Raw genomic sequence first — 16591 nt, forward strand, 5'->3', positions numbered from 1 at the left:
ACAATACCTCTTTTCTTCACCACTGCCCAATCTACTTTTGTTACACAACACTCTTTTACACAATTTCTCTTGCTGTAATAATGCATATTTTTTTCTGTGATTCCTTGACTCTTTCTTTCATTTCCTCATGCTTTACATACACATTCATTTTTCTTTTTAACCATATGGGGCGCTCTTTTAAAATATTTTTTTATTTTTTATTCTAGATTCTCTTCCTTTCAGAGATACAGATGGTGACACACCTGTAACCGAGTGAGATGTCCTATGCAACCAAAGTATTTTCCTCAACTCCTTCCTCTTTGGAAGTTAATTGGCCAATTACAACTGAATGTTTTCCATTACTTACCAATTGATCCTTTCCACTAAACCATTGGCCTATGGTTGAACAAGAGCAACCCTTTCATGGACTATTCCTATTCTAGATAGATAATCCCTAATTTCCTTGGATACATATTGCACCCCGTTGTCTGACACAATTGTTTTAGGTATTCCTTCATCCATAAAAACCTCCTTCATTAATTCAGTTACTCCTGCTGTATTTACCAGTCCCATTGTTTTTATAACAAACCATTTAGTGTGATAGTCCACCAATATTAGTCTGTACTTATTCCTTAGTACTGAGCTTGACACAGGTCCTAAAAAAGTAAATGGCTAACTTTTCCCATGGTCGTTCTGGAAACTCCAGAGCTTTTAATGGTGGTTGCTTCCTAACTTTAGTCTTATCTCTGTTAGCACATGCAGTACAATTCCTTACTTTTTCCTCACTATCATGGTCCGTGCCAGCCACCAGAACAACTGTATCACTTTCCTTTTCGTCACTCCACAATCCAAATGTCTCTCATGTCTGCTGGTACTAATGTGGCTAGGGACCCTACTAGGAGGCCCAATTTGAGTTCTCCTTATTACATTTCCATTACCTATACTTTGTTCATCTCTGATTTTAAAATACTCCCATTCTTCTTTATTCTAACTGCTTTCATTCCATCCACTCACACTTTTTCTTACACATTCTTCAACACCAAATCACTTTCCTTTGCATTTTCCCATTCTTTTCTTTTTATTGTCACTTGCCCGTTCACAATTCCTTCTCCTGTGGTGAACACTTCAACAGCTTCTTCTTCTACGGGCATTCTTGATAAATAATCCGTCACCACATTTTTGTATCCTCTTACAAACTCCACTTCAAAATTGTATTCCCTTACTCACCACCTCAAAATAAGTGCTATTACACTTCTTTCCAAACCTCTTTCTCTCTTGAAAATATAGGTTAATGGTTTAACATTTTTTACTCTGAAAGGTATACCCTACACATACAATCTAAAGTGGTTAATTCCCCAACAGCATGCCAATGCCTCTCTCTCTATGATGGAATATGTAGTTTCTGCTCCTTGCAATCTCCTAGATTCCTTAACTTTTGTTAATAACGCACCAATACCTATGTTATTGGCATCTGTGGTATGTCTTCAGTGTAACATCAAAATGTTCCAATGTGGTAACCTAAACAATAATTTTCTTTATCTTTTCAAATGCATATTTACATTCCTTCCCCCCCCCAATTCAAATTCAACACTTTTGTTCATCAGCTTCCTTAAAGGTTCCACCACCTCTGTAAAGTTCCTTACAAATTTTGAACAATATTCTGCAAGTCCTAGAAATAACTTTAATTCCTCCTTAATACTTGGACTTGATGCTTCCTCTATCGCCCTTACAATACTTTTCTTTGGTCTGTTTCCTTCACTATTGGTGACATGCTCCAAATAAGTTACTTCTTGTTTTCTGATTTTTAATTTCTCTTTCTAAATTGTCAACCCATACTTTTTTAGTCTTTTCATTACTTACTCAAATAATCGGTCATGCTCACTTGCACATTTTCCTGCAATGAGTATATCATCCTGGAAGCAGAATACTTGGTCCATACCTCCAAAGATGATTTTGCATTATCCTTTGAAATACCGCCAATGCTGAGGCAAGTTCCAAGGGCATTCTTTTATATCAGAAAGTCCCTAGTGGAGTAACAAAGGATATCGAGTGTCTAGACTGCTCACGTAAATTAACTTGATGATATGTAGCTGACATATCCAAAACACTATACGTGACCCCTTTTCCTTTCATAGTTAGCATTTTGGTTATGTTCGGAAGTGGGTGTCTATCCACCCAAATATTCTTATTAAGATCATGGAGATCAATGCATGATCCTCCTCCTTCTTTTAGTACCACTACAATTGGTGCAAGTCATTCAGAAGCCTCAATAGGTTCAATAGTCTGTTGGTGCAATAGTTTATTTCTGGTTTCAAATGTTCCCTCATCATATTTGGGAAATTTCCGTGAATTATGAACTACTGGTTCCTCCCCCTTCTTTAATATTATCCTGTGGGGAAAAAAACCTTCAGTAGACCCAGCTCATCAGAAAACACTTAAGGATATTCTTCCATCAAGCTGTCTTGAATCTTCACTTCCACTGCTTCTCTCTCTGCCAGCATCACTGGTTGTTTGACACTGGGATTTATCATTATCCCCAAATCTCTCTGATGGCGCCATCTTAGTAAATCTGACCCATAACATACACTGTGCCATATACAGATCTTTCCTCAAATTTGATGGTCACCCATTTCATCCCTAGAATCTCCATTCTCTTCACAACATAACCAACAGCTTTTATATCCGGTTTGCACAACCGAGAATCTTCCATCTCTTTCAATTCACTTTTATATGTTCCTGAATTTTCTTACTATCCATGCTTTCCATTTTGGTTGCAAAGTGTCTTCTTCTAACACAATTCCTACAAATTGCATTCTTAGCTGAACACATTACGCTAGATGCAATATGTTAAGGAACACCACAACTAATGCTCTTCACTTCTCTTCATGTACCACTCCTTTTGTCTCACATCTCCTTCCGCTTTTGATCTCAATACGTCTACCTTCCTTTTCACATCAGTGGTTTTGTCATTACCTTAACTTATTTCTTGTACAACTCCAATCTCACTTATTGTATTTTCCTTTTTATCAATCAATGTCTGTGCTATCTTTTTCCTTTCACCACATTGCTGTGTGTTCCATATATTTTGCTAGTTATTTGGCTTCCTCCAAATTCAGATCTTTCATCAAAAATCTCTCATATTTTCTTGTTATTGGTGCCTCTTGCAGTCTGATCCCTTATTAAAGCATCAATCAGCTGTTCAAATCTACGGGATAATGCTAAACCTTTTAATGTCGCAACATGTGATGCAATGTTCTCGTCCACTTTTTGTACTCTCAAAACAAAAATTGTGATGTTCCAAGACTAAATTAGTTTTAGGAGTGAATTGAATGTCTAACATCTGCATGGACATTTCTAGTACATTGTTGGGCTGACCATCACCCATGCTGAAAGAGACCTCTGGTAATTCCTCATATATCTTTCTCCCTTCCACACCCAGATGATGAAGAAGAATAGCTTGGCGTCTCAGAGGACCATAACAACCCCCCCCCAATGGCTAACCTATAAGTAATAAATATTTTTTCCATTGCTTCCATGGCATTGGAGGGTCTCCTGGTGTTAATAAAAAGGGTGGGAATGACGCCATGCTTTGATCTGCCATTATACCTGTAAAATAACTTAAAAGAATAAACTAAAATATACATTTAAAATAACAAGTTCATATAATAAATTAATACAAGAAACTACCACAACAGTGTACAATAACACCTCAACTGTCCATGTTTATTTGTAGCTGACTTGTATTTGTGTTGTGTATCTTCTTTTAATGTTGTAGTCACAGAACTCATTCCTCTATGCAGCTTTAGTGGGAGTTAGTCCTTCTATTATTGATATGTAGTTGCCAACCGTTTTTCTCGAATGCAACTTCTAGCCTGTCGTATGACAAGCCAATTGTTTCTTCCTAGATATTGCCAAAGTCGCGCAAATCTCTTCACCTCATGTAGTAGGATTTATTTATTGCTTTGCATGGTGCTTGCGCCCATATCTCTTGCTGCTGGCAATATTCACATGCACGTTAGTTGCGCCATTGTATTCAGGAGTCGCTCACATCTTTCATTCAGTTCTGCCTCGCAAGGTGCTCTCTCCAGTATCTCTCACATGCTGCCGGCAGTATTTACATGCGTGTTAGTCTCACCACTGTTTTTAGAAGTCGCTTGTGCCTTTCTTTCAGCTCTGCTTCGCGCATTACTCGCTCCATTTGATTGCACCAGTAAGTCCATTACCGCTATTCGTCTGACAGGGAAAGGACGTTCCTTTTACTAATAATGTATTACATTGCATAAAGTAATTTACATAAATATCTTTCATCCAGAATTTTCTTGGAAGTGTTAAGTGGCACTTGACTTAATCTACCAGTCTGACAAATAAAGATTATTATGGGCTCCAAGGGTGGAGATGTTCAATACCTGTCCCCTGCACATTCTCCTCACCATTGTAAAGATAAATACACGATATATAACATGCACCGTTACTGGCTTCAGGTTCTTTATTCAGTTTCATGTACATCTCCAGCAAGATCTTTCTTGTCCTCAAGCTCTCCAGCCTCTCACAGACCCCTCCTCCTCATGATGTCCCCAACACTCTACATTCCCTCTGACACCCATCACCTCACATTTTAATTCTGACTTTATACTTTTTACAATATGCCTTTCCCATCCATGCCTTTCCAACAAATGTTAGTTGCAAAGGCATGAGTGGTAAAGGCATATGTGATGTAAACGTTTTTTTTATAGGTGAATATAAGGATTTTGCAGGTATTAAATGTTTTAAATATATATATATATTTATTTATATATCTGTGTGTGTGTGTGTATATATGTCATTTTTAAGGTTTAGATAGGGTTGGGTTTTTGGGTGGCAAGGGCGTTTTTAGGTTTTAGGATGGGCATGGGTTGTTGGGTTGGAAGGGCATTTTGAGATTTTATGGCAGGTATAGGTATTTGAGTGGCAAGGGTATTTTTTGTGTTTTAGGGTGTGTATGGTTTTTTGGGTGGCTAGGGGGATTTTACGGTTTGTTGTGTTTATGTGTGTGTGTGTGTATATAATAATATATATTTTTAAAAAATGATAGAACTTTGGGTAGTTCCCAAGTTTAGGTGAAGAGCAGCTCCAGTCAGGAGCACCCTGCAGCATCAGCAACACTCTAGAGTTGCTCACCTCAAATGTCTGTTTAACTAGCAAGGTTTTTATGCATAGGATCAGCACAGTGCTATCCACACCGAGGTAGATAGGGACAAAGTACTTTGCCATTTGATAGCCATTTGGCTGCCTGAGCTGAACTTTCCTGGTCTGAAGAAGTCATAGCTCCTGTGGGCATGACTTCAGCCTGGCACAGGTGCCTTGAGACCCTCCCCCTCATGATGAAGGGGAGCGTCACCTATTGCTTTGGGCCTGGCCACTTAAGTTTTAAGCCCTGAAGTGCCCAGGGCCAAGAGTCAATCAGAGGCACCTCTCACAGAGTGGAGTGGGGTCAGCCGTCTCATTGAACCCATCCCACTTTGTGAAGAGATTACGGCTGCTACCTTCTCTCATTGGCTGACTTGAGCTCAGCCAACGAGGAAGGGCAGCAGTCTCAACCCTCCTGGGAGGTTCGGGACTTCCATGTCATGTCAGAGCTGCTGCTCTTGAGGTATGTTTTTTTTTTTCTTTTTTTTTGGGGGGGGGGGGGATTTTAATTTTGTATGTTTGGTGTGTGCATGTATGTATGAATGTATGTGTATTTGTTGGTGAATGGGGGTGTGAGTGTGTGCGTGAATCGATGGATGTGAGTGAGGTGTATGTGTACATGTGTAATCTCCCCTGCCCCCCCTCGTAAAAGTACCGCCCGCTACTGACTACCATATTCTAGGGATTTACAGGTAGGTTGTTGGTACCAATTGTAATTATATCTAATTATATATACATTTTAAACAGAGCACTGGCACTGGGCCTGATTAGCAGGGCCCAGGGCACAGTCAAAGTCTGAAAACACAATTGCCAGTCAAAAATGGGGGCAAAACGTGAGGCAACATCTGCAAAAAGCCCAGTTTTTTTCACAATAACATATTTATGTCTATCTTTTAAACAAACAGTTAGTGAGTTAACTTACTCTGAAGAAATGATGATCTTTCTTGAAGAAATAAATTCAGCAGTAAGAAAACTTCAAGCTAAATCTAGAATAGTTTTATTACTAGGTGCCCCCATAAACCTCTTACTTATTTTTATACTAATAACCCCCCTTCGAGTCAAGGATTCAGTGAGAGAGCTTCTATAGGCCGAGATATTATAGTAGTTACTCCAATTGTGTTTTTTAAATAAAAACCTATAAAGATGAACCATATAAGGAAACCAAGATCAGTGGCGTAACAAAGGCCTCTGGAGCCCCCATGGTCTGGGGGGGGGGGGTTGCCCCAAGATCTAGGGGGCCCCCTTAGTACAGTACCCTGGCCTAGGAGCTTCTGAGTGAGTTCAGGGGGGTGGGGGAATCCCTCCATGTACTGTGCAGGGGTCCCACTCAAGTTTTGTTAGGACACTGACCAAGGGATTCCAGCATAGTTGCTTGCATCCTACAGTACCAGAGTTCCAAACCGTTTGTGACCTCTTGGGATGAACCTTGACGACTGTGTGACCTCACCCTCCTTAACTTACCTCTGCCCATCAAACTTACATTTTCTTTTTCAAATATGTGTAATTTGTTGTATGAAATGGACAACTAGAGTAAACATGTGAATAATACTTAGAGGCCAGTTGTGGAAAATATAATTCTTCATCTTTTGACTAAGAAATCTAGGCTAATATTTCACCAATGGACAATCAAGCATTACATTGTTTCTATTTAAACCTCTTGTTTTTAAAATTGCAAGTGGAAAACAAGTTGCAAAATAAAACATAAAATAAGATATTAGATAATTGGTCTGATTCTCTTCCTGCACTCGATGTTCCCTTGTAATGTTTCATGTTTTCTTCCCTGTTTCAACACATAACTCAAGCATGCAAAAACAAACCTCTCTTCCTATCACTAAACTGCTCTCTTCTCGCTTTTATGTAGTTGGGCTGAAGAACTGTTATTGACTCTATACACCTTGAATAGAAAAAGAGAAGACATTCCCTTGATTAAAGCACATATGTGGTTTATGAAATCCGTGAGAGGGAAATGTATGCAATACATTAATTTTCAAAGAACAAATTGGAGGAAATGTGCTCAAGTGAGCATGTTGATCACCTTAGAACTGGACTTTTACGCGGGTTTTAGCCATAATAAAAAGTGTTATTTGTTTAGCTGTCAAATGGCAAAAATAGAGTTGTTTAAGTGAGTCTTCTTTCTTGATCAGCAGTGTAAAAGCCTTTTTGCCTCTCCGTAATCTCCCTGTTTTTCTTTTCTAGTTGAATCCATGCGCGTGCAATAAATGGCCTGAAGCAGCTGGCTGCACCCAAAAAAATGTCCCAAAGAACTCGAGAAGCTCGCAAGCTCTACATTGCTACCCAAGACAACCATGGCTGCGACAAAACTGATGGCAATGTGAAGATCCCTCGCGGCAGCCTGCTAGCTGAGGATGCCCGGTCCAATGCCAGTAATCGTAACAAGGCAACTGGCATGTGGGCCAAGGTGTTGGACACTGACCGGCTGCTGCAGGTGGAGCAGAGGGGCCTACTGGAGGTGAGCGAGCGCACAGCTGGGCTGCTGGAGGCTGTCACAGACTGTGATGAGCGACTGGCGCTACTAGCCAACCCTCATCAGCTTCAGAGGCTCAGTGAGATACAAAAGGGGGACTGGGTCCGTGTCCAGATAACCTCTTCCTCCCGCGAGAAGGTCCTTGGAATGGTGCGCTACTGTGGACCAATGGGCAAGTCCAGAGGCAATTCCGGTATTGTTTTTGGTGTCGAGCTCATGGTGAGTGTACTTTCTTTTTACGCAAATTGTGAATCCGTGTTTAAGCCATGATCACAAATGCAATGCACAGGGAGGTGAATCATGTCTTTCCTACTAACAAAGGCAATCTGTTGAATGATGAGACCTTTGATCTAAGGCAGCGGCTTTTAACCTTTTGATTTCTGTGGACCCCCACTGAAACGTTTCTGGAATTCGAGGAACCCTACTGAGTCATTATTGGAAGCTAGGGACCCCCCACCTAAACAAGCTCTGTTTTGAGCCTCAGAACAATACCCAAAAATACGAAAACAAGTATACACTAAATAAATGCTCAAATATTGAAATATTTTGTTTAATCCGCAATCACATGTAGACACATTTTTTATTTTGCTTCTTTATTTGTACATACTTTATTAATTTTAATCTCATTTAATTCTGTAACCTGGCCTTCTCGGTGTTTTGCAGACCCCCTGAGAAGGCCTCTCAAACCCCTAGAGGTCCTCAGGCCCAGTGATGTAGGACATTTCCTTTACTGTGTTTGGTAGTTGAATTCCTTTAACATAATATGCTGGAAAGGGAGATATGTATTTACATGATTCCCTCAGTGTATTTATTTAGAGATCCATGCACACAAAACAAGAGCTGAAAGATAACCTCAGTCCAAAGAACTCCGCCAGTTTCTCAGTCCTTTGTGATATGTAGGGTGTGTACCGATTATATTGCAGGTAAGTAAATCGGATTTTTTTTGTTTTACATTGCAGGTAAGTACATCTTTAGTACCTTTGTATCGCAGACAAATCATTTAATATTGATTTTAACTGATATAATATTGGTATAGCATATATTGATGTAAGGGGACAATGTCAGTTGAAAAATACTGTTTTCAAAAAACAAAAATTTGAATTTACCGTTTATAGTTATCCCAAGTAACCATAACTCGCACCCCACCATGCCCAGTTTTGTCATCAATTATGTCATTTCAGATTCTTCAGTGATGTTAAAAATGATGTCATACAGGTCATGAGTGATATTATTACAATTCCTAACTTTACTGTTATTTAAGCTGTTGTTTATTCAGTGATTTTCTCTGTTTTTATTAATGTAAAGTAAGATGCCTATCTCTGGGTTTGGGATTGGGCACAGGGCCCCCTTGCCGTGCTGCACATGACATTTAACCATGAGTGGCATAGGGGTGGACGCAGGACCTGGCCAATCCCCAGCAGGCACACTGTTGACTATGTGATGTAATACTTAAAATGGCACCCTTTATATTAAGGCTGACCTAGTGACTTTGTCAAAGGTCAGAACACCAAAGTATAAAAAGGAGGCACGTTGGCTTTATCAAGGGGTCAGCATATCAACATATAAAAAGAAGACTTCTTGTCTTTGTCGAAAAAAGTCACCAATAACAGCAACCAAATGTATATTTTATAAATTGTCGTATAGCAATGTTTAATAAATGATTTTCATAAAATATTTTCAATACACCTTTTTAAGAAAAAACTTGAAGTCTTTTTTTAAACATTTTTCAGTCTACAAAATTCAGCCATTGAACCAACTACAAGAAATCCCTTGCACTCTAGCTGAACAGCGTACAGCTTGGCGTGCTTTAGAAAATATGGTAAACTCACCTGAGGTTCTGGATTTAATGACCTAGGAGACTTATTGTGTGTGTTTTTTTTTTAATATTGCTGTTGGGCTGCTACAATCTTTGCAGCCCAGATTTAAAAAAATTTTTTGGTGGTGCCCCTGTCTCTTCTAGGTTAAAGGCTATTTAAAAAAAAAAAAGCCCTTGAGGGGGCATAGCCAACCATCATGGCCTTGATCCATTTTGGCTCCCCTGTATTCCAGTGGCAATTCCAAGAGATGGCACAATTTACACAACTTTGACTGATCCCCAGCTCGCTGATTGTGAAGAGGATGGAAGTGCTGCAGTGGATGTTTTTTTAATCAGAGAGGGCTTGAAGACCATGAGGGCTGGTGGCGCACAGCTGCTTGGCTCCATTGTGACAGAGGTTCTCCCACTCCTGAGGTCTGGGGATGGGGCTGGCCCCCCTTGCTGAAGTGCCTTGGACTGAGGTGAGGGACATAGAAACCTTGGCAGCTGCCCAGTGATACGATTACAGGACTTGTGCATGACCTTTAGATGGCAGCAGCAGCTAATCGCGACCCGCAAGGAAGACTGCGGGTCCTTCATGAGGATCTGGCTACGGAGAAGAGGCATGGCAGCCGGGGGAGGCGGCCAAACACTTTACTTATGCATCTTCTACACCCAGGAATGACCTCCATATTGAGTGGACTGGATCTCTGTTCTGGGCTTGCACTGCTGCACACTGTGACCGACAAAGCAGATCTGTTGTGTCAGAGGCCCCAGCTCCATCACAGAGGCTTTTTCATTTGAGACCTGGGCATTGTGAATCTAAAGGGAATAGGAGAGCGGGGTGCACCTTAGTTCTGCACTGCAACCTACCCTTAAGGGGCAGGCGCCCACCTCTTTAACTCTGTACTTTGCCATACAGGCATCACTATCTGCCAGCCATTTGCATCTTGACCACCAGTTAACTACGAGGAGGGGTGCCATATACTGCATTAGTCTACTGCTCATTGAGGGTGTCTTTTGTCATCCAGACCCCTGGGCTAGTGGCCTAGTGCTTGCCTACAGCCTCTATGCCTTTGTGACACTGAACGAAGCTTCAGTCTTCCTGGGGATTTCAGTTTCTAAGAACCGAGAGCCCGATGGGAGTCTGTGGGAGGAGTCCACAGGACTGGCAAGCGGCTCTACTACAGGACAGTGGCAATCTCAGCTCCATCCAAAAAGACAAGAGAAGCGTTAGTTAAACAGCTGAGCAATTGGAGTTAGGAATGCTCCCCCAGACCAGAGTACCTTGCGTGGACAATTCTCATTAGACATGTGTAGCGACCCCGGCCCTTTAGCCCTTCCTGTACTTGAAATTTATGTGCAGCGCAATAGTTACTTCTATACATATAGACTCGGCTACCCTTCTGGGTGCAATCTACTGTTCTCTATAATGACAGGCGCTCCAGTACACATCCACAGGGATGCCATACCACCAATCTGCCTTGATCTTAATGTGCATCTTCTAGAATACTTTAGCAGTTTGTGACCTGAACACCGAATTTCAAAATGCCAAATACGTTTCTTAATTGTTATTGGGGAACCAGGTTCCCAAGTTTTATTGTTTCATTAGTTTTGTTTAAGTTACATGAGTAGACCCAATGCCATATGACGTGAGGGGACCGGTTGGAGGGACAGGGCTGTAACCTTTAGCGGGGTGTTTTGGGGGAGGACTACATTACGATTTAGGTAAGGGTGGTGTTGTCAATAGATAAGGTTAAAACAATCCCTAAATTATGTTAACCACCATATCTTGGAATGTCAAAGACCTAAACTCTCCTGCCAAGTGGCATGAGGTTTGGAAATATCTCCTTGACTGGAGATATGATATAGTTGTACTATAGAAAACACACCTTAAAGTTAGTAAAGAAAATATACTGCAATACAAAGCATACCCCTTGATATACAGGTCTCCCGCAACCACTAAACACAATGGGGTCGCCCTCCTATTTCACTCCTCGTTAAAGTTCCAGCCTGCGGGGACCAAGAAAGCTAAAGAGGGGAGAATCGTCATGAATAACTTGGGGCCGGATGTGTACAAAGGTCTCGATCTACGCACCCATTCTGGGTCAGGCTGCATTTTCCACTCCCTCATATTTCTTCTAGGAGGCTTTGCGGAAGGGTGGATCATCCTGATAGGAGACTTTAACCTCACATGGGTACCCACTATGGATAGCTCCTACTCGCACAGAACCCGCACTCAGAACTTCTCTAAGTCCGTGAAATGCGCCATCCTTGACTATGGTTTGATTGATGCTGGAGGACTGCTCAACCTACACCCTGAGATTATACTTTCTTTTTCCATTCCCATCATAATACTCTCTGTTCGATTATGTATTTGTAAGTGAAACCTTGCATCATTCTATTAAAGGGACTGAATTCCACCCTATTAAACTCTTCGATCATGGTCCGTTGGAGATAATGTTAGAGTGGACTGCCCTGAGTCCTAAGTCCCGCGGATGGTTCTTTCCGGTGCCTCTTACACAGGATCGGCTCTTCCAAAATTAGCTATGTAATTCCATCAAAGATTTCTTTACCTTAAACGACCCTTGTGACACTAATCTTTGCACAACCTGGGACGCCTTCATGGCAGTAATTCGAGGGAGATGCATCTCTTGATGTCCACCCTGACCAAATAGAATGCTCCGGACCGGCAGGCTCTCGAAGCTGAACTGCAGTTAGCTGAGTGTGTCCAAAAAGATTCCCCCACCCTGTAATTGCAAAGGAAAAGTTACAGCTTTAGGAGAGAAGCTTAATGCTGTCTACACAAATACAGCAGCGTTTACACTATTACGCCTCAAAGATATGAACAGAGAATAAGGTGGGCTCACACCTCGAATGACAGCTTTGGGCAAAACATGAGAAAGAATGCATTGGCCAGCTTTGCTCTGGGTAGGTTGTTAAAATGGAGGAGAACAAGGCCTGGGCTTTTAAGGACTTTGATAAGCAACTTTACACTTCTTAACCTTCAGATGAGTCAGCTCAGTTAAAGTACCTAGTCAGGGTGGAGCTCCCCGGGTGACTACCTACCAAAATGAAGGCCTGGAGGCTCCCGTTTGGGCAGATAAAGTCCAAGCTGCCACTGATGCTATTAAACTCCACAAATCACATAGGCCGATGTGTCCACTGCCTAGTTTTACAAAACATTTAGCTGTGACTTGGTATCCCACTTGACTGACCAATTTAACTACATAGCTGATTCCTGCCAAATGATGCCCAGGATGGGCGAAGCTTTGATCTTGGTCATAGCAAAACCGCGGAAAGATCAGCAATCTTGTGCATCCAACCGCCTTATTGAATTTGGATGCTAAACTCTATACAAAAATATTAGCTACTAGGCTAGAAGACATCATGCCATACCTGATCCACCGAGATCAGACCAGTTTTACTAAAGGGTACCAAACTCATGATAACTTATAGAGTCTGATTTGCCTAGGGTATTAAAGGCAATTAAAGGCCTTTCCCCAAAAATGGATGGCACTCATATCTCCTGTTTATTATATGCTGATGATTTGGTGATAGATGATATGACAGAACTGGGACTGCAAAGAAAATTAGATACCTTTTACACTTATTGTCAAAATAAACTTATAGTAAATTTGGACAACATGAAAATAATAGTGTTAGGGGAAAGAAAGAGTGAGTTCTCCTGGTCCCTGGGAGCTGATAAAGTAGAACTAGATGATAAATATAAATATCTAGGAATGTGGTTTGATTCTAAACTAATATGGAAAGAGCATATTGAGACATTAAAAACCACGGCAGTAACAGCGGCTTGGGGTTTAAAACAATTTAGTCGAAAGTATGGAGGTCCATTCCTTTGCCCAGTACTTTCTGCCTTTAATGCTATGGTGCGCCCTCAATTTCAATTGGGGTGGAAATTCTTTCCCTTGCTGGAAAACTGAATTGGGATGCAGAAGAAAGCAGATGTGTAAAACGATTGCACCCCCCCCCCCCCCAATTATGATTCAAACAATAAGGGTGGAATTCCAAATGACGGGGTGGAGCCATCAGGGAATGCAAGCAGGATTGAAATATTGGCTGAGTCTGTCTGATGTGGAGATTCCCAAAATTGCAAAATTATGTAAAAGGGAAATTACAGGCAAGTGAGCTGAACTCGACAGCCCAAGTGAGAGGATGGCTAGAAAAGATCTGTGCCTCTCTAGGCTTAGCACTGAGACAGTGGCAAAGAGAACAGATTCCAAAACAGGAATTGTGTGCTGTGGTTAATAATAGGGCTAGAGAAACTGATCTAAAATTTAGGGTTGAGCTAAACCTTTGCTATATGGATCAAAAAATTAAAATGGTAATTAGAGATTAATTTTGGCTTATGTACATGTGGCTTAAACAAAAATGTCGTGTCCAACACATTTTATTGGACTGCCTATGGTTTTTAGATGCTCACAAGAAGTTTCTAAAGCCAGTTTTATTGGAATTTAATATTCTTAATTGGGTTCAAGCTCTTAACTTTTTGGTAGATTTTTAAATGTGACTTGCGCCTTAGGCCGATTTCTTATCGAAATACAAGGGGTTTTAGAGGATGACATAATGTAGCATCGCATGAATTGGTAGGTCGAGTTATGAAAATATTTTTAAATATCTTAATATTTAATCATGAACGTGATATTGTAAGTAGAGATGGAAAGAGAAACCTAGACCAAATCCCACTCTTATTATTTGCTGAAGATGTTATATATTGGAGTTAGAAGGGTTAAGGTTTCCTCAGTGTATCCTCAATGCTAGACTCTAAAGGGAAGCACTGTCACTTTAGTAAGAGTTGTTCCCTATTATTAAATAGTAGAGTTTTTATAGGATTGATCTGGGGCTAGGGCGTATATTGTACTGAAGATGGGGATTACAATTATGAATTGCTAGGAATTTCTTCTGTTAAATTGATTGCTTTCATTTTAAAATTGTAAATATTTGAAAATTATTTTAGGATCTTGAATGAATTTTATCTCAGAATTATTTTTATTGAAGTGCAGTGTCTCACTGTCACAGTCTTATGCATTGTATTTCTTTTATGGCCGAAGAGCCGAAATAAAGTAAAAATGACTGACTGACTTATAGAGGAGGGTGAACCACCTGGTTGAAAAAGTTACCAAAAAGCACATTCCGGCAGTCCTCCTGGCACTTTAAATTGAAAAAGCATTCAACCGGGTGGAGATGGGTCTTCCTCTTTCATACACTCCAGCGGTTCAGCCATGGGGAAAATGCACACAAATCCCTCCACAGCACTGTCCCGACCTACCTCAACGAAAGTGTGAACTTCCACACTCCCACCCGCAACCTCCGATCAGCCGACCTCGCCCTAGCCACAGTCCCCCGCATCCAACGCACCACCACAGGAGGCAGGTCCTTCTCCTACCTCTCCCCCAAAACCTGGAACTCCCTCCCCACCAACCTTCGCAAAATCAAAGACCTCCTGCTCTTCAGAAAGAACCTCAAGAAAATGGTTGTTCGAACAGTGACCCTCCTGCTACCCCCTCTCAACCCCCCCCCCCCCCCCCCCCCCCACACACAAGCGCCTTGAGACCCTCGCAGGTGAGTAGCACACTTTATACATTTTTTGATTGATTGATTGGGGAAAAGTTAATTGCCATGATTCAGGCCAACTACACTCGTCCACAGCCCTGAGTAATAATAAATGGGGCTGGTTCATATCTCTTCGATCTGGAGCCCGGTACGAGACAGAGGTGTCGCTTGAATCTGCTCCTATTTGCCTTTAGTACTAAAGCCATTGACAGCAAAGGTGAGGACGGCGGACCCATATCGAGGCCTCTTGTTTGGTGGAACTCAGATTTAGCCATGTGCGCCATTGATGTCCTACTCGCCCTTGCGTCCCCCCCCAGATGTCTCTGATTGCCCTGCAAGCTGAACCTGCACACTATGAGTCAGTGCCGGGTTTTGGCATTAACCTCCATAAATTCCCTCTTCTAAACCTGACTATCCCTACTAATGAGATTGAGGTGCTGGTGGATGCCACTCCTATTCAAATCCCCAAAAAAGAACTCTCCTATCTAGGGATTAAGATCACCCCTAATGAGTCCGATCTCTACATGGCGAACTTTCCTACACTCTTGCAACAGCTTAAACTGGATCTCAAATGCTGGATGTCCTTATATTTATCTTGGCTTGGTCGCATCAGTGTGATCGAGATGCCTGTTTTGCTGAGGTTATTCTATCTTTTCCAGGGTCTTCCCATTGAGATTGAACGGAACTTCTTTACTCTTCAGCCCTTGATCTTTTTTTCTGGTAGGGTCGCAAGCCTCTGCTCCCCTATAAACTACTGACACTACCCAGAGATGCTAATGGTTTGATTCCACCCGACTTTACACTATACTGTAAAGCAGCACCGCAGTGGGTGATCTCCAAGTGGTTGTTAAGAGAATCAGACAAACACTTACTACATATGGACAGAACTGTGGTGGGAAGATACATTTGGGATTTCCTGTGAAAACCAAAACCAGATAAAACATTAAAGGCTTACCTTAGTAGTCCGACCAGAACCACCCTAAATTTGGGATGAAGTGAACCAATTGACGGGATAGGCAATATTCCCTTCGACCTATACCCCTATCCAATTTAACTAGCCATTCACCCATGCACTTCAGCCTGGGCCCTCTAATCTATGGTGGGAAGGGAGGTGCCTTACCATATCTGGTTTATTCCCCGGCTGAAACATCCTTACTTTTGAAGACTGCCAGCGAGTCTTTGCACTCCGAGATGCCAAGCTATATCTCTATACGCAGTTTCCCATTGGGTAGTTTAGTCTGAATTGCCATTAACAGCCACTAGAGACCTATACCCCATTGAAAAGCTTGTACGGAGGGGGGTGGACAGTGGGGTTGCATTTCTTATCTATATTTGCTACTAATTTCCACCGCCTGCACAACCAGACCTAGTCCTTTAACTTTCTGGGAGCAGACTCTTGGGAAGAAGTTCACACAGGAGCAATGGTGTAAGATTTGGAAGGTCAGATTTGTATTGGAGGGGTTGCGGGCTCCTTGGAAACTTCAAATACATATTGTGAGACTGCCCCGTGATTCAACTCTTCTGGACTGAAATTTTGGCTCAGTCTTCCAATTGTTCTGGAAATCTGTTTTTTTCTCTGGTCTAACCATTTT

At 41.6% G+C, this 16591-nt stretch overlaps 1 protein-coding gene across 2 annotated transcripts in view; it reads left to right on the plus strand.

The window, feature by feature from the left end:
• Window positions 1-16591, plus strand: part of LOC138299755 (ubiquitin carboxyl-terminal hydrolase CYLD-like) — a 221132-nt gene that overhangs the window by 12208 nt on the left and 192333 nt on the right. For both annotated transcript variants that reach the window (XR_011204832.1, XM_069238293.1), the window contains exon 2: window positions 7342-7849. Coding sequence is in view for 1 of the 2 variants with exons in the window: in XM_069238293.1 (XP_069094394.1) it covers window positions 7397-7849 (453 nt within the window). In the remaining variant the exon portion in view is untranslated. The remainder of the gene's footprint in view (window positions 1-7341; window positions 7850-16591) is intronic.

Source organism: Pleurodeles waltl, chromosome 6 (genome assembly GCF_031143425.1).
Source record: "Pleurodeles waltl isolate 20211129_DDA chromosome 6, aPleWal1.hap1.20221129, whole genome shotgun sequence".
Classification (NCBI taxonomy): Eukaryota; Metazoa; Chordata; class Amphibia; order Caudata; family Salamandridae; genus Pleurodeles; species Pleurodeles waltl.